This window comes from Hyla sarda, chromosome 5 (assembly GCF_029499605.1).
Source record: "Hyla sarda isolate aHylSar1 chromosome 5, aHylSar1.hap1, whole genome shotgun sequence".
NCBI classification, from domain to species: Eukaryota; Metazoa; Chordata; class Amphibia; order Anura; family Hylidae; genus Hyla; species Hyla sarda.
Window position 1 is genome coordinate 12419078 of NC_079193.1, and position 24699 is coordinate 12443776.

General features: G+C 45.6%; 1 protein-coding gene across 2 annotated transcripts in view; it reads right to left on the reverse strand.

Annotated features, from left to right (window-relative positions):
- Positions 1–2860: 2860 nt before the first annotated feature.
- The window catches only part of GARS1 (glycyl-tRNA synthetase 1), a 48311-nt gene continuing 26472 nt past the window's right edge, over positions 2861–24699 (reverse strand). For both annotated transcript variants that reach the window (XM_056518869.1, XM_056518867.1), the window contains exons 7-17: positions 23920–24065; positions 22954–23103; positions 17634–17796; positions 17012–17176; positions 15765–15873; positions 14588–14732; positions 14264–14349; positions 8004–8113; positions 4157–4250; positions 3819–4009; positions 2861–3138 (exon numbers count right to left, since the gene is read on the reverse strand). In XM_056518869.1, the coding sequence (XP_056374844.1) occupies positions 3013–3138; positions 3819–4009; positions 4157–4250; positions 8004–8113; positions 14264–14349; positions 14588–14732; positions 15765–15873; positions 17012–17176; positions 17634–17796; positions 22954–23103; positions 23920–24065 (1485 nt within the window). In that variant the 3' untranslated portion in view covers positions 2861–3012. The remainder of the gene's footprint in view (positions 3139–3818; positions 4010–4156; positions 4251–8003; positions 8114–14263; positions 14350–14587; positions 14733–15764; positions 15874–17011; positions 17177–17633; positions 17797–22953; positions 23104–23919; positions 24066–24699) is intronic.

Here is a 24699-nt window from a genome sequence, read left to right on the forward strand (position 1 = left end):
TCCATCTTTATTCCCGCCTGCCCACCTTACTTCTGTGTCTGTTCCTGCCCATCTATAATCCTGCCTGCCACCTTTCCTTCCATCTTACTGCAGCCTCCCCTTTCCTCAGTCTCTTGTATTGCCACCTCCTTTCCCTTACCTCTACTTTTGGCCGCCTTCTTTTCTTGCCCTCTCCCTTCCATCATTCTTTCTGCCCACCTCCTTTTCTCATCTCTATTCCTGTCCACCTTCATTCCTTCCTTTTCTTTTTGCCCGCCTCCCTTTCTCGTCACTTCCTGCATGCCTTTCTCCCTTATCTCTCTTCCTGCCGGTCTACCCTCTGTATCTTTCTATGCGTTTCCCTTCAATATCTCTTCCTTCCGCCTCTCCCCGTTCCTTGTCTTTCTTCCTGCCGCTTATCTCCCTTCCTCATCTATCTTCCTGCCACCTCTCTCCTTTCCTTCTCTCTCCCTTCCTTGTCTCTTCCTGCGGCCTCTCTCCCTTCCTTGTCTCTCTTCCTGCAGCCTCTCTCCTTTCCATGTTTCTCTTCCTGCCTCCTCTCTCTTCCTTGTCTCTCTTCCTGCAGCCTCTCTCCTTTCCATGTTTCTCTTCCTGCCTCCTCTCTCTCTTCCTTGTCTCTCTTCCGGCCGCCTCTCTCCCTTCCTTGTCTCTCTTCCTGCAGCCTCTCTTCCTTGTCTCTCCCTTCCTTGTCTCTCTCTTCCTGCCGCCTCTCTCCCTTCCTTGTCTCTCTTCCTTGTCTCTTCCTGCGGCCTCTCTCCCTTCCTTGTCTCTCTTCCTGCAGCCTCTCTCCTTTCCATGTTTCTCTTCCTGCCTCCTCTCTCTCTTCCTTGTCTCTCTTCCTGCAGCCTCTCTCCTTTCCATGTTTCTCTTCCTGCCTCCTCTCTCTCTTCCTTGTCTCTCTTCCGGCCGCCTCTCTCCCTTCCTTGTCTCTCTTCCTGCAGCCTCTCTTCCTTGTCTCTCTCTTCCTGCCGCCTCTCTCCCTTCCTTGTCTCTCTCTTCCTGCCGCCTCTCTCCCTTCCTTGTCTCTCTCTTCCTGCCACCTCTCTCCCTTCCTTGTCTCTCTCTTCCTGCCGCCTCTCTCCCTTCCTTGTCTCTCTCTTCCTGCCGCCTCTCTCCCTTCCTTGTCTCTCTCTTCCTGCCGCCTCTCTCCCTTCCTTGTCTCTCTTCCTGCCGCCTCTCTCCCTTCCTTGTCTCTCTCTTCCTGCCGCCTCTCTCCCTTCCTTGTCTCTCTCTTCCTGCCGCCTCTCTCCCTTCCTTGTCTCTCTCTTCCTGCCGCCTCTCTCCCTTCCTTGTCTCTCTTCCTGCAGCCTCTCTCCTTTCCATGTTTCTCTTCCTGCCTCCTCTCTCTCTTCCTTGTCTCTCTTCCTGCAGCCTCTCTCCTTTCCATGTTTCTCTTCCTGCCTCCTCTCTCTCTTCCTTGTCTCTCTTCCTGCCGCCTCTCTCCCTTCCTTGTCTCTCTTCCTGCCGCCTCTCTCCCTTCCTTGTCTCTCTTCCTGCCACCTCTCTCCCTTCCTTGTCTCTCTCTTCCTGCCACCTCTCTCCCTTCCTTGTCTCTCTTCCTGCCACCTCTCTCCCTTCCTGTTCTCTCTCCCTGCCGCTTCTCTCCCTTCCTTGTCTCTCTTCCTGCCGCCTCTCTCCCTTCCTTGTCTCTCTCTTCCTGCCGCCTCTCTCCCTTCCTTGTCTCTCTCTTCCTGCCGCCTCTCTCCCTTCCTTGTCTCTCTCTTCCTGCCGCCTCTCTCCCTTCCTTGTCTCTCTCTTCCTGCCGCCTCTCTCCCTTCCTTGTCTCTCTTCCTGCAGCCTCTCTCCTTTCCATGTTTCTCTTCCTGCCTCCTCTCTCTCTTCCTGCCTCCTCTCTCTCTTCCTTGTCTCTCTTCCGGCCGCCTCTCTCCCTTCCTTGTCTCTCTTCCTGCAGCCTCTCTTCCTTGTCTCTCTCTTCCTGCCGCCTCTCTCCCTTCCTTGTCTCTCTCTTCCTGCCGCCTCTCTCCCTTCCTTGTCTCTCTCTTCCTGCCGCCTCTCTCCCTTCCTTGTCTCTCTCTTCCTGCCGCCTCTCTCCCTTCCTTGTCTCTCTCTTCCTGCCGCCTCTCTCCCATCCTTGTCTCTCTCTTCCTGCCACCTCTCTCCCTTCCTTGTCTCTCTTCCTGCCACCTCTCTCCCTTCCTTGTCTCTTCCTGCCACCTCTCTCCCTTCCTGTTCTCTCTCCCTGCCGCTTCTCTCCCTTCCTTGTCTCTCTTCCTGCCGCCTCTCTCCCTTCCTTGTCTCTCTCTTCCTGCCGCCTCTCTCCCTTCCTTGTCTCTCTTCCTGCCGCCTCTCTCCCTTCCTTGTCTCTCTCTTCCTGCCGCCTCTCTCCCTTCCTTGTCTCTCTCTTCCTGCCGCCTCTCTCCCTTCCTTGTCTCTCTCTTCCTGCCGCCTCTCTCCCTTCCATGTCTCTCTCTTCCTGCCGCCTCTCTCCCTTCCTTGTCTCTCTCTTCCTGCCGCCTCTCTTTTCCTGCCGCCTCTCTCCCTTCCTTATGTCTCTCTTCCTACCGCCTCTCTCCCTTCCCTGTCTCTCTTCCTGCCGCCTCTCTCCCTTCCTTGTCTCTTTTCCTGCCTCCTCCTGTACTGTATCTCATCCTGCCCGTCTCTTACCGCCCACTCTCCTCGCTGTCTCTCTCCCCCCAGCTCACCTCTAGAACTGTTCTAGTTATATAATAAAGAACACTAAATATATAAACCTCTGATAAGTACAAACAGACCCCGGCACATTCTGTACTCTGATGTGTGTTATAGGGATCGCACTGCACCGGGGGACGGGCGGGGGACACATCACATCCTCACATTTCCCAATGGTGACAACTATACGGCACACAACCAGACAGAGCAATGAGCATCATACACTGTTTAATGACAGAGACTGGGAATGGTAGGGCCCGTATCAGAGGGCGCCCCCCGCAGCATCGTACGACACCTGTTCCCTTAATTGTCAATTCGATAAAAGGCTTAATATTAACGGTAAAAAGTGGTTGCGCTGTCCCGTCACTCTTCCGTCGTCTCTTTCTTTCCGGTCTCTTGTCCTTCAAACACTGGATATTTCTTTTCCACCTCCGTCCAAGTGAGGAAACCGTTTGACAAGTCTCGGACGATCCCTGGGAGTTCAGAAACCTGGAAGACGATGGAGAACGGTATTAAAGATCCACAAATAATCCACTATTTGTTCTTAAAGGGGCATTAAACTCCCCGCGGCGTTCTGAACACGGAAGCTTGGAGCTTCTGTGTTTGTGACATCACGCCACGCCCCCTCCACTTAGGTCTATGGGAGGCGGCGTAACGGCTTAGGTCCCCCTTCATCCAGCACGGAGCGACATTTGCTTTGTGCACAGCATGACTAGGATGCCGCGCCGGAGATCGCAAGGGGTCCCAGGGGTCCACAATCAGACATCTTATTCTCTATCATTTGGATAAGGGATTAAATGTTTAGGGGTGGAGTACCCCTTTAAAAAGGAGCAGCGCTTCTCAAACCTGTAACAGCAACCTTCCGCCATTGTCATTTCTGGGTCACTGTCCCTTTAACAAAGATGGAGTTTATTACTCTACACCAGCGACCTCTAAACTGTGGCCCTCCAGATATTGCAAAACTACAACACCCAGCATGCCCGGACAGCTAACGCTGTCCGGGCATGCTGGGAGTTGCAGTTTTGCAACATCTGGACATGTTCAGTTTGGAGAAAACTGCTCTACACTGTTTCCATGTGACATGTTATTGCGACCATGATCACATGACTAAGCGTGGCCAAGAAGAGGACAGACATGGAGTGAAGCCTCGAAAAAAGAACAACGCTCACCTCGGCCCTGATCTGTCGCATCGTGTCGCGGTCTCTGAGAGTGGCCGTGTGCGGCGTGCGGTTCACCGTGTCGAAGTCTATTGTGATGCCGAAGGCGACGCCGATTTCGTCCGTCCGGGCATAGCGCCTCCCAATGGATCCGGAGGAGTCGTCTACTTTGTGCGACACCCCGTTCCTGGTTAAAGCTTCAGCTGCAGAGTGAAAGGAGAGTTATTAGTAATACGGATCGAAATTCTGCTGTTCTCCAGTTAACTCTCCGGGTAACAGGAGGTCATTGTGTTCCTGTAGCTCAGAGGCTGGATAAAATAGAAGGGTTTATGGCGTCTGCAGACACTTACACAGCTCCTTAACGAAAGGCATGAACTCCTGATTTTGGCTTAGAGGAAGCACCGAACACTTGTATGGCGCTACGATAGCTGGAAAACTAAAATACTAAAAGAGGAGAGAAAGAAAAAGAGTTACTGACTGAATTATATCATCTGCATTGTCACTTGTATAGATTAGCTGATATGAAGCAGCAGCAGCAGCATGGAGGACATTATTGAGCTGTACTGAGCAGTGTAAGCAGCAAGTTGGTGTAGACTAGCTGCTATGATGTTAGTGCTGGGCAGTATACCGGTATGAACCGGATACCGTTTTTTTTTCCTCCCACGTCATGGATTTTTGCCCATACCGCTATACCGGTCCGGCCCCTCCCCCACCCTCCAGATGAATTGTAGAGCCCAGCGCGGCTAATCCATTTACTGTGTCCCCATGAGCACGATCAATCCCCACTGCTAGCGGGGTCGCTGTGCCCACTAGCGGTGTCATAAGAATTCCAAGCGCGGCTCTGTTCCCCGTCCCTGTCAGCTCTTAGGGTACGGGAACAGATTTAAAAGCCTCGCGCGCAGCTAACTTAGTACTGCGCGGGCGCAGAACTACGCAGATAGCATAGGGCTAACGTAGGCAGCGCTAGGAGCCTAGCGTTAGCCCTACGCTACTTGCGTAGTACTGCGCATGCGCAGTACTACGTTAGCTGCGCACGAGGCTTTTAAATCTGTTCCCGTACCCTAAGAGCTGACAGGGACGGGGAACAGAGCCGCGCTTGGAATTCTTATGACACCGCTAGTAGGTACAGGGACCCCGCTAGCGGTGATTGTAGCGCTCACGGGGGGCACATTTGACACAGCTAGTGGGCTCGCGGGGTGGGGGTGGACAGGCGGTAATACCATGATACCGCGATAGTAAAAAAAAAAATACTGTGATATTAATTTTAGGCCATATCGCCCAGCACTATATGATGTATATATAGACTTTACAAATAGAAGAGGGGATCCTGCGCAATCCCTCTATAACTTACACTGAGAAAAAGCAGCAGCATGCAGGGACGGCTCCGCCTATAGACAGCCGCCTAGGGTGCCCTCTTGAGGGGGGTGCTGCTCTGCCCGCCGGGGTTGCTGCTCTGAACCACTTGCTGACAGTCAGCACCACTCCCACTTAACCAACTACCCTCCCCCCCAGCCAACCCCCACCACCATAATAATTAGCATTCTTCAGTCTGCAAGGGGAGCGCAGCACCACTGCATGCAGCACTCCTCTGAGGTCCATCCAGAATCCTGACAGCACTTGTGACTTATAATATCCGTCTCTCCGCCACTCCCCCTCCCCAGTGTGTCACCTCAATAGTATGGAGACATTACATAAGGAGGGGGTTTGTTAAAGTGAGTCACCCTAAGAGTAAGGAGGTTACATGGGGAGGGGGGGTTGTTACAGTGTGTCACCCTAGTAGTTAGGTGAGGGGGTTTGTGACAGTGGGGCATGCCACAATAGATGGGGTTGGGGGGGGGGTAGCAATATTAACTTTCGCCTAGGGTGGCAAAAATCCCTGCACTAGCCCTGGCAGCATGGAGGGCATTACAAAGCTGTACTATACAGTGTAAGCAGCTAGTGGGCGTAGACTAGCTACTCTGATGTCTCTATACACTGTATAAATAGAAGAGAGGATCCTGCCCTATATTTTGATAACACACACTGAGAAGGAGCAGCAGCAGCATGAATGACATTATAGAGCAGTCCTGAGCAGTGTAATTAGTGACTCTAGCTCCCAAATTAGATATAACACTTACTAGAGCTTTCAGCAGCTTTTCTGTGTCTCTCTGTAGTTGCTCCTCCTCCTCTTTCTACAATTTTCTGAGGGCAGTTGTAACCCGATCACTCAGTGAAATGATAGTCCATCTGACTTAAATTTTTCAGAGTGAATGATGAATTTAAAGGAGATGTCCGGTGCGGACTTTTCCTATTCCATCCTGCCCGGGCTGCAAAAAAAGAGAAAACAAACTTTCACTTACCTTCCTACATTCTCAAGGAGCTCCGCAACAGCTGATCGGTCGGCCGGGCTGTCTACTTAATACTTCCCTTAGCCCGGTTCGTCATACGACGCTTCAGCCTATTTACGGCTGCAGAGATGTCCCGACTTAGCCGGTGATAGGCTGAAGCGCTGTGTGACGTACTGGGCCAAGGGAAGCAGGAAGCAGACAGCCCGGCCGTCCAATCAGCTGTTGAGGCGCTCCGGGGGAACATAGGAAGGCAAGTGAAAGTTTGTTTTCTCTTTTTTTTTTTTTTTTTTCAGCCTGGGCAGGATGGAATAGGAAAAGTCTGCACCGGACATCTCCTTTTGAGAGAAACAGATGCTACGGAAAGCTCTATTAGGTGTCCCACAATGATTTTTAACCCACTGCATTTTTTTGCGTGCATTTTGCCATACATAATACATTTAATCCAAGTGGAAAAATGCAATGCATGCAGATGAGCACCACCAAATGTCACTATTCCACAAACCCACAATAAAATATGCATTGAAAATACACGGTAGGAATCCTAGGGCACCCCGCTGATTGTGGCAGTGTCAAATCAGTCTTCACCCCCCTTCTGGCAGCTGATAGTATAGTATAGTACCTCCTCTCTTCCCCTGTACAGGTTTTCTTAGCTATACTACCATGCTATTACAGAGGCCTTTTTACTTCCCCTAAAAAAAAAGTCACCTCTGCCGTACTGCCATGTTACTGTACAAGTTTTGCTCCTTCCCACCTGACAGTATAGTCCCTTTTTACTTCCTATATAAGAGGAGTTGTCTCCACTGTACTGCCATGTTACTATATAGGCTCTGCTCCTTCCTACTCTGGCAGCTGAGAGCATAACCCCTTCTTATTTTCAATGCAGAAGGATTTATTTCCACTGTACTGCCATGTTACAGTCTTGGCTCTGCTCCTTCCTCCTCTGGCAGCAGACAGTATAGTCCCTTCTTACTTCCCCTACAGAAGGAGTCGTATCTGCCATACTGGCACATTACCGTATAAGTTGTGATCCTTCTCCCACTGGCTGCTGTCAGTATAGTCCTTTTTTTGGCTTCCCATGTAAGAGGTTTCATCTCCGCTGTACGGTCATATTCTTGCTCAAACACTGCCTCCCCCCCTCCCCCCCCCCCCCCACCACCACCACCACCAGCAGCAGCAGCTGACAGTATCATTATTTCTTATTTCTGATGTAGAAGGAGTTGTCTCCGCTTTAATGCTATGTAACAGTATAGGCTTTGCTCCTTCCTCCTCTGGCAGCTGACTGTATAATCCATTCTTACTTCACATGTAGGAGTTTTCTGCTGTACTGCCCCTTCTCCCTCTGGCAGCTGACTGTATAAACCATTCTTACTTCCCATGTGGGAGTTCTCTGCTGTACTGCCCCTTCTCCCTCTGGCAGCTGCCAGTATAGTCCCTTATTTCCCACATATCAGTCTTCATCCACCTTCAATTCTGACATACAGTGTGTGATTTGGAAATGGTCACTCTGCATCGAACAATAACTAGTCATATGTTTTATACAGGGGTTTGGAAAAGCTGGGTGACAAGCCGTATGGTAGATGTTATGACAGAAGATTAGGAAAATTACTTTAAAAGGGGTAGTCCACCGGCCAGCATCGGCACATTTAATTATAAACACTGTGCACGGGCTGGCCCCGCCCCCTCAATGCAATTCTATGGGAGGGGCGTGGCGGCAGCCACGCCCCCTCCCATAGACTTGCATTGAGGGGGTGGGCGTAACATCACGAGGGGGCGTGGCTGACCCACACTCTGGCCAGGGGAGTAGCCCTTTAAACAGCATATTGACTTAATATTCTCTGCCATAATGCAGGATCGATGGCGATCTACTTACCGTCCTCTGCTCGTCCCCTTGTCGGACCTGGAATGTGTGCTCGAAAACGCTGTACATGATTCTCCCCAGACCAAATGAGGGCTCAATTACATTTGGCACAATTTCCTCCACTAAAAAAAATTAAAAATAAAATTAATTGAGAGAAAAAGGGTCAATGAGCGAGTATGAAGATGTATGTATGACCAAAGGAGCCGACCAGTGAAACCATTGTGTGAAAATAACCTAAATAGTCCATAACTGTTCAGAATAAGCTACCGTGTGTGTACATGAGGAGCAACACTATTTCTGACCATTATATAACTTGTATATAGTATGTTTCTCCTGGAGATAGTGGGCACAGGCTAGCTGCTATGTTGTCTCCAGTTACTGTACACAGAGGGGTTCCTGTTTCTCTATAACTGAGAAGCAGCAGCAGCTTAGAGAACATTAAAGAGTAGTACCAAGCAGTATAAGCAGTTAGTGGGTGTGGACTAGCTGCTATCATGTCTACATACACTGTACAAATGGAAGAGGGGATCCTGCTCCTTTATATCACACGCTGAGAAGCAGCATGAAGGACATTATAGAGAAGTACTGAGCAGCGTATGCAGTTAGGGGGTGTAGATGGGCGGCTATGATGTATCCATACACTACAAATAGAAGAGGGGATCCTGCCCTATATCTCTAACAAATACTGAGAAGCAGAAGCAGCATAGAGGACATTCTAGAGCAGTACTGAGCAGTGTAAACTGCGACCCAGCTCCCATGAGATATAACACTTACTAGAGATTTTAGGAGCTTCTCTGTGTCTCTCATAAGTGCTCTCTGAGCTCTCTTTCTATAATCTAAGGGCAGCTGTAATCTGATCACTCAGTGAAATGACAGCCAGTCTGACTTTCGTAAATATTTACATGAATGATAAGCTTTGGCAGACAATAAAACTTCATAGAATTGTCTGCAGCCTCTGTGTCTCTGAAGTTACTCCCTTCTGCTCTCCTCTTCTTCCTTTTCTAGCGATATCTAATAATAGCTGTAACCTGATCACTCAGTAGGATAATAGTCTATTTGACTTTTATCAATTCCTAAGAATGAATGATAATGAGTTTGTGCGGGCAATAACACATCATAGAATTTTCTGCAGCTTCTCTGTGTCTCTGAAGTGTTATTGCCCGCACAAACTCATTATCATTCATTCTTAGGAATTGATAAAAGTCAAATAGACTATTATCCCACTGAGTGATCAGGTTACACCTGCTCTTAGAAATCTCTAGAAAAGGAAGAAGAGGAGAGCAGAAGGGAGTAACTTCAGAGACACAGAAAAGCTCCTAAAAGCTCTATTAATCTGGTCCCCCCTTCTCTTTCTATAGATTTCTAAAGCTGGGTGTAACCTGATCACTCAGTGAGATAACAGTCCATTTGAATTATACACATTTTTAGGAGTGAATAGGTTTGGGTGAGAAGGAAAGCAGCCTGATAAGGGGGAAGAGGCATTTTTTTCTCAGATAAAATTACTTTAAATATCTTCTGGGCTGAGATACAACCACCTGAAGTTAGTGAGGCCGTACTAAGATGCTGATGACATCACACCCTCTGCAGTGATGTCATTGAGTCCTGATGCAGATCCAAATCGCCATCTACATCAATGATCACATATAACTCAACCCTGTTGGCATGCTGGAAGTTGTAGTTCAGCAACAGTTTTGGCTGCAGCTATTGGTTCAGAATTTCTATGGGAACTTTAACGCAGAATAAACTTCGTCTCTCGAGCTTCAATTGATTTACAATTTTATTTTTTATTACATTTTTTTTGTGATTTGTTTGATGTCGACCCCGAATCTTGTCCCTGGCTGTTTCCATGGCGACTGGTAAAAAGCCGCATTGAAATGTTTGTCTGCAGCGAGCGAAAAAGAGAGAGAGCGCGGCGAGCGTGGGATGTGGGGGTCAGCGCCATTCAATGGCTTATTTGTCCTCCTGATCATAAATGGCGTACGGAGCCGGTGCACAATGCCACGAGGGCTGGGAACACGGGCACAGGGACAGCGCGGGGGAGGGTTAGTATGGGGGGGGACGGGGGAAATGGAGTCGAACGTCTAATGGGGCACACAGGATGGGATTTATTTAGGGGAATCGTGTGCACGCAGTGAGGGATTCTGGGTAAAGGGTTATTCAGGCAAATTACACTTGCAGAGAATAGACCCGGAGGAAGGGGATTTAAAGGGGTACTCCGCTGCTCAGCGTTTGGAACAAACTGTTCCGAATGCTGGAGTCGGGAGCTTGTGACATCATAGCTCTGCCCCCTGATGACGCCCAGCCCCTTCACTGCAAGTCTATGGGAGGGGGCGTGACGCCGTCAAGCCCTCTTCCATAGACTTGCATTGAGGGGCGTGGACGTGACATCACGAGCCTCCGGCGCTACACCCGACGGACCAGCAGGGAGATAAGATGCCTGATCGCGGGGGTCCCACCACTAGGGACCCTGCAATCTTTCATGCAGCCCCCCGCTATCATCAGCCTCCAGAGCGAACATCACTCCGGGTCTGATGAATCACGATCACGGGGCAGGAGTATTGTGACGTCATGGCTCCGCCCCCCGTGTGACATCACGCTCCGCCCCCCTTAATGCAAGCCTATGGGAGGGGGCGCGACGGCACCCCCTGCTATCAGCCATCTTATCGAAAGGATAGGGGATAAGATGTCTTAGGGCCGGAATACCCCTTTAAGTCCTTCTATATAGTCTCCCATAAAAAATAAAAAAAAACACCTATTGAATGAATGTAATACTGTCCTATTATAATTGTTTATTCTATCCTCAACATATGGAGAGTGTATAGAAGCAATTCAGACGATTTACATACAATAAATAGGTAATTCAAACAAAACGATACAACTATTTTCCCTCCATTTCATATTGAAAACTGTCGCGCTGCTATAGTTCTAATTTGTTATAGTTATTTTGTATTTAAATTATTTAAAACTATACGAAAACCCTATTATTGTAAAGAATTAATGATTGAAAATTTGTTGCTTTTACTAATTTATGTTTAAGATTGTACATTATTATTATTATTTGAGACTTAATATATTACCGTATTTATTGGGGTATAACACACACCCTCATTTTACCAAGGATATTTGGGTAAAAAAAGTTTTTTACCCAAATATCCTTGGTAAAATGAGGGTGCGTGTGTGTGCATGCGTATACCCGGATACACTGTTTCTGACCCCGCAGAAGCCCCCAGGAAAGGCGGGGGGGGGGGGGGGGGGGGTTTAAGAGGCTGTCGCTGCCGCTTCTCTCCCCCTGCCTTTCCTGGGGTCTAGAGCCCTGCTGCCGCCGCTTCTCTCCCCCTGACTATCGGTGCCGGCGCCGATAGCCGGGGGAGAGAAGCCGCGCCGGCAATGTGGCAGCGGCGCCAACAGACAGGGGGAGAGAAGGGGCAGCGGCACCCATTGCCGGCGCCGCTGCCCCGTTGCCTCCCCGGTTGTATAATTACCTGTTGCCGGGGTCGGGTCCGCGCTGCTTCAGGCCTCCGGTGAGCGTCCCATGCGTCGTTGCTATGCGCTGCAAGACGCAATGTCGTCACTTGTCATTGCGCCGTGCAGTGCATAGCAACGACGCAGGGGACGCTCACCGGAGGCCTGAAGCAGCACGGACCCGACCCCGGCAACAGGTAATTATACAACCAGGGACGGGGGAGAGAAGCGGCGGCAGCAGGGCTCTTGACCCCAGGACAGGCAGGGGGAGAGAAGCGGGCAGCGCTGGGGGTCTCTGGACCTGCAAAGCCGCTGCAGTTCATTGATTTAAAGCGCCCGCTTTAAATCATTGAACTGCAGCGGCTTATCGGCGTATAACACGCAGATAGACTTTAGGCTAAAAATTTTAGCCTAAAAAGTGCGTGTTATACGCCGATAAATACGGTACTTATCTACTAATGTCATTACTTCATCCATAATATACTGATTTATCTTACACTGTATTTTTGCTACAAAACTCAAAAAAAACATTGGTAAAAAAATAAATAAAAATAAAATGAAATACTTTGTGCTTTTGGGACTGTGTGAGTGGAGCATAGTCCTGTAGTAAAGAGGTGGATGGAGAAATGTGGCGAATCATTCACAGCAGCACAGAGTAGTTCAGGAGAGGAGGTTTGCTGATATTTTGGAGGGTGCGGGGCAGTGACCTGTCCACTCATTTGAGGTTTGCGAGGACAGGGCTGTATGTGACAGGGGTCATGTCATGATGTAAAAAATAAATAAAAAAAGTTCACAGCAGCACAGAGTATTTCAGCACAGGAGTGTGCTGATCTTATTGCAGATCACAGACAAAGGGTTACATAGTGTATACCAGCACAGGGTTTGAGGATCAGTCACATAATCCCAGAGTTACATAGTGGAAAAGATAAAAACACCCCAGGCCCAGCAGCACAGAGTATTTCAGTAGTGAAATGTGCCAATCCATAAGTACAAAGCTAGAAGAGGACTGAACCCAGTTTAACCCACCAGAGTGTGAATGTGTGTATTATTACATGTACACATACATGAATATATAGAAAAATATATATATTATACACACACACACACACACACAAATGTTGGCACCTCTGAAATGTTTCTAGAAAATGAAGTATTTCTCACAGGAAAGGATTGCAGTAACACATGTTTTGCTATACACATGTTTATTCCCTTTGTGTGTATTGGACCTAAGCCAAAAAAGGGAGGAAAAAAAGCAAATTGGACATAATGTCACCAAACTCCAAAAATGGTCTGGACAAAATTATTGGCCCCTTAACTTAATATTTGGTTGCACACCCTTTGGAAAAAATAACTGAAATCACTATCTTCCTATAACCATCAATAAGCTTCTTACACCTCTCAGCCGGAATGTTGGACCACTCTTCCTATAACCATCAATAAGCTTCTTACACCTCTCAGCCAGAATGTTGGGCCACTCTTCCTATAACCATCAATAAGCTTCTTACACCTCTCAGCCGGAATGTTGGACCACTCTTCCTTTACAAACTGCTCCAGGTCTCTTATTGGAAGGCGCCTTTTCCCAACAGTAATTATAAGATCTCTCCACAGTTGATCAATAGGATTTAGATCTGGACTCATTGCTGACACTTCAGAACTCTCCAGCGCTTTGTTCCCATCCATTTCTGGGGCTTTTTGACGTATGTTTGGGGTCATTGTCCTGCTGGAAGACCCAAGATCTCGGACACAAACCCAGCTTTCTGACACTGGGCTGTACAGTGCGACCCAAAATCCATTGGCAATCCTCAGATTTCATGATGTCTTGTACACATTCAAGGCCCCCAGTGCCAGAGGCAGCAAAACAACCCAAAACATCACTGACCTCCCCCATATTTCACTGTAGGTGCTGTGTTCTTTTCTTTGTTGGCCTCATTCTGCCTTCAGCGAGAAATACTTCATTTTCTAGAAACTTGACTGTATGTATGTATGTATGTATGTATGTATGTATGTATGTATATATATATATATATATATATATATATATATATATATATATATATATGCACTAGGGATCGACCGATTATCGGTTTGACCGATATTATCGGAAGAGATTCACGACTTTGGACATTATCGGCATCGTCAATTACCTTGCCGATATGGCGATAATGCCCCGCCTCCCCGGCCAGAGACCACCCCCGCTGCCGCTAACCCATTGCCTCCCCCATGCCTGGTTTTATAGTTACCTGTTCCTGGGGCCAGGGCTACTTCTGGCTCCTGCGGTGTCCTGCGAGCTGCGCAGCGCAATGACGAGTGACGTCCTCAACGCGACGTCCCCGTCAGTGCGCACAGTGACAGCTCAGGATGCCGCCGGAGCCAGAAGTAGCGTGGACCCCGGGAACAGGTAACTATAAAACTGGGGATGGGGGAGGCAATGGGGCAGCGGCGGCGGTGGTTGGACTATGGAGGACCCCAGGACAGGCAGAGGGAGAGAACCGGACGGCGGCGGCAGTCTCTGGTGCCGCAAAAGCCGCTGAAGTTCATTGATTTAAAGCGCCCGGAATATCGGTATAAGTTATCTGCTATTGGCCTGAAAGGTCACAGATTATCGGTATCAGCCCTAAAACAAAAAACTCGATATCGGTCCCTAATATGCACACACACACACACACACACACACACACATATATATATATATATAAAAAAAAAAAATCTATATATAAAATAAAATTATATATATATATATATATATATATATATATATATATATATATATATATATATATATATATATATGTTTTAAGCCATTACCCTACCATGTATCGTTTTCTGAAATTTCTTCACGCTGACCATTTCCTTCGTCAGGTTAAAAGTTTTCCCTTCTGTTTCAATAGTGAATTCCCTTAAGATTGAAGAAAAAAAAAGAAAAAAGAAAAAAAAAAAAAGGGTTAACGAAAATTCTTCCAATCTGACAATCACTAGCGGATGCAAAACTACAGCTCCCAGCATGCCCAGACAGCCTTCGGCTGTCAGGGCATGCTGGGAGCTGTAGTTTTGCAACCGCTGGGGAGTGACAGGTTGGAGACCACTGCTATGTGGTCACCCTACTTCCCTACATCCTTGGCCCAGGCGGCACTCACCCTTTTTCTTCCAGAAGCTTCTCCATCTCTGAGACGTAGCGGGCGTCACAGATGGCGAGATACTCCATTACCAGCTTAGCGTCTTTCTTGTACGCTTTGCCGATTGCTCCCTTATTGGCCTCAAACTGGACGACATTTATGGTTTTGTGCGCTGGAGTTAAGGAAAAAGGACAAAATAGAGAAGAAAAAAAAAAAAAAAAAAAACAACCAAAAAAAACGTACGTGCGGATGTGTAGTGCGGCCTAAAGTAGTCACTTAGCAGAAGCAAAACACTATCATGGTGCTCTGTCGCCATCTTCAGGCACAACCTGGTATGACACGATTACAATGTTTTCTATTATAATGTATCTACATTGAACACATCCTTGATAGATCAATATATTAGTTACATTGTAAATACATTAATTCTCTTCTGCGGCCGCAATAGAGTAAAATTTAAATGGTAACGGTCAGCAAGTCTGAAATTGAACACTTAGCGGAGCTCCGATATCAGACGGCTGAACGGTATTAAAGGCGTTCTCCACCATAAGGTGATTTTAGTACGTACCTGCCAGACAGTAATGGACATGCTTAGGAAGGATCTGTGCTTATCTAGGGGCTAAATGGCTATGCTCCGAGTCAACCATAACGCTGTGGCAATCATTTTGTGAACTGGCTATTTCCTGTTGGAGTTTGTCCTTTCAAACTACAAATCCCATAGCTCCTTGTTTGTAAGTGTGAGGTCACTTTTCTCCCTCCCATACATCAGCCACCCCTCCCATTGAAACACAAATGAGTTGTATTCCATTCAAAAGACCAGTGTTTTCTAACCAGGGTGCCTCAAGCTGTTGCAAAAATACAATTAATTAGTTACAGAATTATCTCCTTCTCATCCAGCGGTCGCACCACCCATTGAAGCACAGACAGGCTCCCTTTGCACACCTAGACTAGTGATGTCATGTCTTGGCCACACTGCCACCTGGGAAAACCTGAGACCTAAGTCATTTTGTATGATGTTAAAAATAAATATTGGGGCGAAAATCACAGAATAATTGTGAGAAAAACCATTACACACAGATACAGACACTATATTATGAAATACACTAACTTTACAGCCCCTGTAGCATAGTCCAAAAACATTCTGGAATATCCCTTTAATAAAAAAAAAATAAAAAAATAGAAATTCTCAGTAAGGATATGGGTTCTTTAAGTGGTTTCTCCGCGACAAGCGGCACTTTTGTAGCTCTAGCGTGACAAGAAAGATCGTAACAGGAACGATCAGCGCAGCCAACTATTTCTATCCATCCCTAGAATAACAAAAGAAAAGGAGACACAGTCAGTAAGAAGACATTGTAATTATTCTATAACACAGTTCTGGATATCAGAAGAAACCAGAAAATTATGTCTTCACACAGGAACCCCAGCACCACTTCTGTGGACCTCTGGATGTACTGAAGGTTGGTGAAATGACCATAGGCAGCTACGGGGAAGGAGGGCGAAAAGATATATAAACATTCACCCAAAAAAATGAATAAAATAAATAGAAAAAAATAAAATAAAATCTATAGTGCACACTGCAATTGGGGCACTGACCATTAGGTGGAGCCGTTGCTAAAGTAATTAACAAATGACCTTTTTTATTTATTTATTTTTTAATTATGAACACCTTCCAGGAACAATTTCTGGCAATAGCAGTTATTTTATGTCCCTTTTTTTTTTTACATCTCTGAGATGTATATATACACAAGAGATAATAGATTAATAGATAATAGATTAGATAAGAGATTATTAGATAATAGATTAAAGATTATAGATTAATAGATAAAAAATATATTAAATTTGAGTAGCCGTATTAGTCCAGTGATGCAGATGCCAATCATAAAATGTCGCAGTATCTTGTAATAACCTTTTTTATTGGACTAACAGCATTTTGTAGAGACAAGCTTTCGGGATTCCTCCCTTAAGGGAGGAATCCCGAAAGCTTGTCTCTACAATATGCTGTTAGTTGAATTAAAAAAAAGTATTAAAAGATACTGCGAAATTTTTTGATTGGCATCTGCATCACTGGACTAATACAGCTACTCAAATTTAATATACATGTATATATATATATATATATATATATATATATATATATATATTTTTTTTTTTTTTTTTTACACACACACACACACACACACACACACACACACACACACACACACACACACAAGAACTTGGTAAGCCTGTTCCCTCCCGGTTCTGTGTCACGTTACAGAGACAAGCTTACAATGTGAGTCTATGGGATTGTCACAGCCACGCGCCTTTCTCCCCGCTTGTTCTTGTGAAAGATTGGGGCCCGACTGATCCAAACTTTTGACATGTCTCGTGCACTTTAAGCAGTCAGTGCAAGGCACTTCTCCCTTTGTGGGCCACCTGGCGTATCCAAAAAATGTTGATACTCACATAGGAGGTTTTAGTTTCGGCGTCCCAGCAGTCGCAGGCATAGTGCGCCATCTCGTTCTCCATGTGCTGCCGGAATCTGAGCTTTTCTGGAGAGACTCCAACTTTAGTGAGGTACAGATAGATCCTTCCGATGAAGTATCCAAGGACAGAGTTATTAATGACGCCCTGGGGGGGGTCAGAGACAAAGCGGAAAGTCAGACATCACTGCAGTCCATATACTGTATGGGGGGGTTGTACAGGAGATCTATATAGAAACCCAATATGTATCCCTATTTCACCCTGTTACATTCTATTAGATCGTACTATGCGGGTTGCTTTGCCAAACTGACACACAGTAAGTAAAAATCTTTGCTCAAAAAGATAACAAAAAAAAATAAAAAATTAAATATATATATATATATATATATATATATATATATATATATTTTATAACATATTATATATATTTTTTATCATATTTTATTAGGATTATTTAAAATTATTAATATTTTTATTATCTGTATTTATTTTTTATTTATTTTTATTTATAATAAAAAAATAGAAATAATACTAATAAAAATTAAATAAAATAATAATAATAATAATGATAAACATAAAAACATACATAATACTAATACCGTACCTGCTCCACAGCGTCCCCGAGCCTCATTTTCTTTGCAGACTCCCCGCTAAGCTGAGCTTTGGAGGAATACAAGAGGATGTTCAAGTCCGCCACATTCCCAAATTTGGGGTGATTCTTCTCACTGGGGTCCACAAAGTGCTCTATTTCTGCCATTGTGAATTCCCTGTAAAAGTACAAAAAAGTTTTATGAAACTATTTCCCCCCCATAAAAAATAAAAATAAATAAATAAATAAATAAATAAATAAAAAACCATCATCGCTTATTATTAGGATCAAAGCTCGGCCACGTTCCATCTCGGATGTTTTGTTCATAGCCGGATAACTGGCTCCATAAAGATTTATGGACTTATTATAGAGACTTACAATTCAATGCATTACAATCCTGATGCATTCTGGGAGTTTACGAGGGGTACTCCGGTGGAAAACTATTTTTTTTTTTTATATCAATATCAATTGGTGCCATAAATTTAAAGGGGTACTCCGGCCCCAATACATCTTATCCCCTATCCAAAGGAGCTGTGAGTTCTCCGCAGTGCTGGGGGCTCCGTGTGGGACGAGCACGGGGTCGGAGTATCATGACATCACGACTCCACCCTCTCCCATAGACTTGCATTGAGGGGGCGGGGCATGATGCCACAGGGGGGCGGAGTCGTGACGTCATGATACTCCGGCCCTGCGGTTGTCACGCTTCCCACTCGGAGCCTCCAGCGCTGCGGAGAACTCACAGCTCCTTTGGATAGGGGATGAGATGTATTAGGGCCAGAGTACCCCTTTGAACAGATTTGTAAATTACTTCTATTCAAAAATCCTAATCCTTCCAGTACTTATCAGCTGCTGTATGCGCCACAGGAAGTTCTTTTCTTTTTAAATTTCTTTATCGCCTGACCACAGTGCTCTCTGCTGACACCTCTGTCCATATCAAGAACTGTCCAGAACAAGGAGAAAATCCCAATAGCAAACCTCTCCTGCTCTGGACAGTTCCTGAAATGGACAGAGGTGGCAGCAGAGAGCACTACACAACTTCCTGTGGAGCATACAGCAGCTGATAAGTACTGGAAGGATTAGATATTATATATATTATATATATACTCAGGAGGACCCCCGGACAAGCAGGGGGAGAGAAGCGGGTGGCGGTCTATGGCACCGCAAAAGCCACTGCAGTTCATTGATTTAAAGCACCCGCTTTAAATCAATGATCTGCAGCGGTGTCGCGGGGGGATAAATAGCCGATAACTTATACCGATATTCCGGTATCAGTTATCGGCTATCGGCCCTAACCTCCACCGATTATCGGCCCTAAAAAACTATATTGGTCGATCCCTAATATATATATACATTACAGTATATATATCAAAATAGTTTTCCACAGGAGTACCCCTTTAAATGCAGCTCTAGATGTGAGTGGAGAATGGAGAACTTTGCTCCTCGCCGCTTCAGCCAGCATTATGGTTGCACATCAAAAGAAGTAAATGGAGGAAATGTTTCCATTCACTTTCATAGGAATGCCTCTAGCAGGGAAAAGGTCGACTAGAATTAGGATAATGCATAAGGTACGGGACACTGAAAGGGTTAAGCACAAACCGATCATATAATCGCACTTATTATGTATTCACAAAGCAACAGCCACCACCACATCACTCCCCAGAGACGCCCTGTTATCAGCCATGACGCAGTCTAACCGGCCTGACCGTTTTTGGAGGTGTAATTCCACATATGAACTCAAGATGGTGCAAGATCCAAGCTAGGATTATAGAATGTAAACCAAGTGTTTCCCAACCAGGGTGACTCCAGCTGTTGCAAAACTACAACTTCCAGCATGCTTGGAGTTGTAGTTTTGCAACAGCTGGAGGCACCCTGGTTGGGAAACACTGATGTAACTATATATGTGCAAGAGATTTGGAGCTCTGCATCAGACTTACAGGGCTCCGACTACAAGAGGGAAAATAAGGAAGTAAATAATGGTTAAACGCTCAGAGTTAAAAGGGGTACTCCGGTGGGAAACTTTTTTTTTTTTTTTTTATCAACTGGTGCCAGAAAGTTAAACAGATTTGCTAATTACTTCTATTAAAAAAAATCTTAATCCTTCCAGTACTTAGCTGCTGAATACTACTGAGGAAATAATTTACTTTTTAGAACACAGAGGTCTCGAGCACAGTGCTCTCTGCTGACATCTCTGTCCATTTTAGGAACTGTCCAGAGCAGCATATGTTTTCTATGGGGGTTTTCTCCTACTCTGGACAGTTCTTAAAATGGACAGAGATGTCAGCAGAGAGCACTGTGTGTTTGGAAAAAAGAAAAGAATTTCCTCTGTAGTATTCAGCAACTAATAAGTACTGAAAGGATTAAGATTTTTTTTTTTTAATAGAAGTAATTTGCAAATCTGTTTAACTTTCTGGCACCAGTTGATTAAAAAAATAAATAAATATAAAAATAAAAAAGTTTTCCACCGGAGTACCCCTTTAACGTGACTTATGTAAAACCAGAAAAGTCATCGCCGTATGATCAAAAACTTTTTAATTAACATTATTTATTTTTCTCAAAATTTTTAAGAAAGAAAACCTGTCTGGACTAAAAAGACTTCTCCCAGCTAATGGTTTGTTACAATTAGAGATGAGCGAACTTACAGTAAATTCGATTCGTCACGAACTTCTCGGCTCGGCAGTTGATGGCTTTTCCTGCATAAATTAGTTCAGCTTTCCGATGCACCGGTGGGCTGGAAAAGGTGGATACAGTCCTAGGAGACTCGTTCCTAGGACTGTATCCACCTTTTCCAGCCCACCGGAGCACCGGAAAGCTGAACTAATTTATGCAGGATAAGTCATCAGCTGCCGAGCCGAGAAGTTCGTGACGAATCGAAATTTACTGTAAGTTCGCTCATTTCTAGTTACAATCGTATGAAGTCTGGACAACCTTTTATATAACAACTCTCTTCAATCTTTGACTCTCCAGACGTTATAGAACTGCAACTCCCAGCATGCCCCAGCTAAGCCACACCTCTCCGGCTGTTTCAAAACTACAACTCCCAGCATGCACTGACCAACCTGTGACTGTCCAGTTGCTACAAGACTACAACTCCCAGAATGCCCTGACTAACCGGTGTGGCTCTGCAGGCATGCTGGTAGTTGTAGTTTCACAACAGCTGGAGAGTCACAGGTTGGGGAGCAACGCTCTATAAGCTAAACGGATGATCAACACAGGTCTCCCTCGTGTGCCGAATCTTTGTGAAGGTGCATTCACGCCACGTTTTTGCAATACAATTCTCATATCAGGTTTTTGATGAAAAACTGATTCCTCAAAACCGGACTAAACTGTATCAAAACGTGTGTACAAATTTCAACCTGTATACGGTTTGAAAAATGATGTCCGGATGCATCCGTTTTTTAAGGAAAAAAAAAAAAACCTATACGTTTTTAAGTTTTCACTCCATTTTGAATAAAGTTTCACTTGTTTGTACAGTTTATTTTCTTGAAATTTTTTCTTGAAATTTCAATCAAACAAGTGAAACTTTATTAAAAAAAATCTGATGCAACCAGAAATTTTTCAAACCGTATACTTTTTTTTTTCTTTTTTAACATGGGAGTCAATGGGAACCGTAGAGAACCATATGTGCATAGGGTTCCATCTGGTTTGCACCATACGGTTTTTGACTTTGTACAGTATTATATTCTTGGAATTTCAATAAAAGTAAAAAAAACGGATGGAACCGTGTGCACATAAGGTTCTCTACGGTTCCCATTGACTCCAAAAAAAATAAAAAATAAATAAACATACGGTTTTTCACCCGGACCAAAGAACGTGTTTGTCTAAGGTTTTTGGTGCGGGTAAAAAAAATTAAAAAAAAAATGGACAAAACCGTATAAGACACAAAACAGACTAAACGGTATAATGCGTTTGACATGTTAAGTCAAGGCATACGGTTTTCTATACGGTTCTGTATGGTTTTTAACTTGAAACTGTACAACAAAAACGTGGTGTGCGTGCAGCCTTACAATGTATCAGTCACACATCAGCTTAGGACGTGAACCGCTTACGGATTGTCCGAATTGCATAAAACTGTAACAAACCCTCCGCTGTGAGCAAGTCCAGGCTGGTGTTCGGTCTTTGGCTATGAAGAAGAAAGTTCACAGCAAGCAGAGATCTTGGAAATGGAAGAACAAAGTTGTAAAATTGATTTTTTTTTTTTTTTTAATTAAAAACAGGAACGGCCAAATCCAGTCGTGAGAATAGACATTGTGCCAAGCGGATTACGGGATTGTTTACATTTACTTTGGCAAATTATCAAAGAGCCGAACGCTGAGACTCCAACCTGATGAGACTGAAGTCTCTATTATTATTTTATAACTTCAACAGAAATTAAAGGAGCCCTCCGGGAATTATTATAGTCTATTATACAGTGCAGCACAGGTTAAAGGGGTACTCCACTGGAAAACTTTTTTTTTTTTCTTCAATCAACTGGTGCCAGAAAGTTAAACAGATTTGTAAATTACTTCTATTAAAAAAACAAATCTTAATCCTTCCAGTACCTATCAGCTGCTGTATGCTCCACAGGAAGTTGTGTAGTTCTTCAAAGTCTGACCGCAGTGCTCTCTGCTGACACCTCTGTCCGTGTCAGGATAGGTTTACTATGGGGATTTGGTGCTACTCTGCACAGTTCCTGACATAGAGGCGTCAGCAGAGAGCACTGTGGTCAGACAAAAAAGAACTACACAACTTCCTGTGGAGCATACAGCAGCTGATAAGTACTGGAAGGATTACACATTTTTTAATAGAAGTCATTTACAAATCTAGAAAGAACTCCGTCCGGCACAAAAGTATGGGGTAAAAAAGGCTTGTCTTTATTTATTCCACTGCAGGATACATACAGATCAAGATGTCTGACGCGTTTCGCCCTTTACAGGGCTTAATCATAGGGGTGCCGGCAGTCCGCAGCACAGGTGTGAGAGGTGTCCAGCGCTGGTGAGAGCGGTATCCATATTCCTTTGTCATTTACAAATCTGTTTAACTTTCTGGCACCAGTTGATTTAAAAAAAAAAGTTTTCCACCGGAGTACCCCTTTAAGTCACCGGATTTAACCCATTAGTGTAAGTATAAGCATCTACTGTGCCGCCATTCCTGAGCTTCACGCCTGGTGTCGGCCACCTGGGTCAGTGTTTTTAAAACCGCGCGTCTCCAGCTGTTGCAAAACTATAACTCCAAGCATGCTGGGACAGCCTTCGGCTGTCCGGGCATGCTGGGAGTTGTAGTTTTGTAACAGCTGGAGGCGCCCTGGTTGGAAAGCACTGGCCGCCATAATGCAGCGCTCCTGTACGCGTAGACTTACCGCACTCTGATGAGTCCGGAGCGGGGGGAGATCTCATTCCTGAAGGAGTTCCCTATCTGAGCAGCAGCGAATGGCAGTTTTCCCTGATTAAATTCTAAGAGACGCTTGAAGTTGAGGAAGATTCCTTGTGCAGTTTCTGGTCTCAGATACCTGTTTTAGGGTAAAAAAATAATAATAAGTTTAGTTACAAATATTGTATTTTCATTCTTGCACACTGAAATGATAGAATTTTGCACAATTTTTATTTATGTCATTGCACGCATTGTCATTTTTCTTATTTAGCGCCTCCAGGGGGCGTGGTTAGCAGGTGCACCAGTTTGCGCGCTGAATTGAACACTTAAAGGGGTACTCCGCTGCTCAGTGTTTGGAACAAACTGTTCCGAACGCTGGAGGCGGGAGCTCATGACAACAGCCACGCCCCCCTCATGCCGGCAGGCCCTGCCCCTCAATGCAAGTCTATGGGAGGGGGCGTGACATCCGTCACGCCCCCTCCCATAGACTTGCATTGAGGGAGCGGGGTGTGACGTCATGAGGGGGCGGGGCTATGACGTCACGAGCTCCCGGCGCCAGCTCCAGCGTTTGGAACAGATTGTTCCAAACGCTGAGCAGCGGAGTACCCCTTTAAGGGTATGTTCACACTGCGGAATTCCGCACTGTGATCATCATCATCAGTGTGAAGCGGTGTTCCACAAGACCCGTTCACACTGTGGAATTTAAGCTGCGGAAAAATTCCAGCGCTGAAATTGTTCTGCGCAAAGAACGAACATGCGCGGAATTCTGCGAGCAAAGCCGCCAACGGTGATGGCGCAGTGGCGCGCGGTCCTACAGCCGAAGTTTCTTCGGCAGCGGCCGCCAGACGGAATCTCTGCTCGCGGAATTCCGTGAACGGAGATTCCGCAGTGTGAACATACCCTAAAGAGGAACTCTGGAGCTGGAGGCCATCATGCCGCTCCCCACAGAACCTACCCTGTCATGTTGCCACCGGGGCCGATGGACGTTTGGAACATGAGATTGAAAGACACCGGAGGCGATAGATCGTTGAGCGTGATGGGAGATTTCACGTTGTATTTTACGAAGAGATCGGCGAGTTCTTGTTGCCCGTAATTGTCCATCTAAGGAGAAAAGACAATGGCGGATTATTATACAGAGAACGGAACCAATGGAAAACATCCCCGTCTGATGGTAATAAAAATCAAAGCAAAGAGAATTAAAGGGGTACTCCGCTGCTCAGCATTTGGAACACGCCCCCTCACATAGACTTGCATTGAGGGGGCGGGGAGTGACATGAGGGGCGGAGCAATGACATCACGAGCACCCTGCGCCGGCTCTTAGCATTCGGAACATTTTGTTCCGAATGCTGAGCAGCGGAGTAACCCTTTAAGAAGCCGTCACAACCGGGGCCTGAGAGGCAGCAGGAGAACAGGCACGCACCAGTGTTATGGCAGGTGAGGGTCCGGTCACAGACTGTGCCCGTCCATCTAAAGGGGTGATCCAGTATTAGAAAACACAGCGGTTTTCATCCAAAAACAGCTCTTCAGGTAGTGTGTGTGGTATTACAACTCTGCTCCATTCACTTCAATGAAACTGAGCTGCAATACCGCAAACAACCTGAGGGCCAGATGTGGTGCTGTTAATAGACTAAAGCAGCTTTGTTTTTCTAAACCTTGATCAACCCCTTTTAAAACAGGTGAACAGTATTTACCTGCACAGGAAAGATAGGCTAGTAGAAAAGGAAGGGGTTAACAT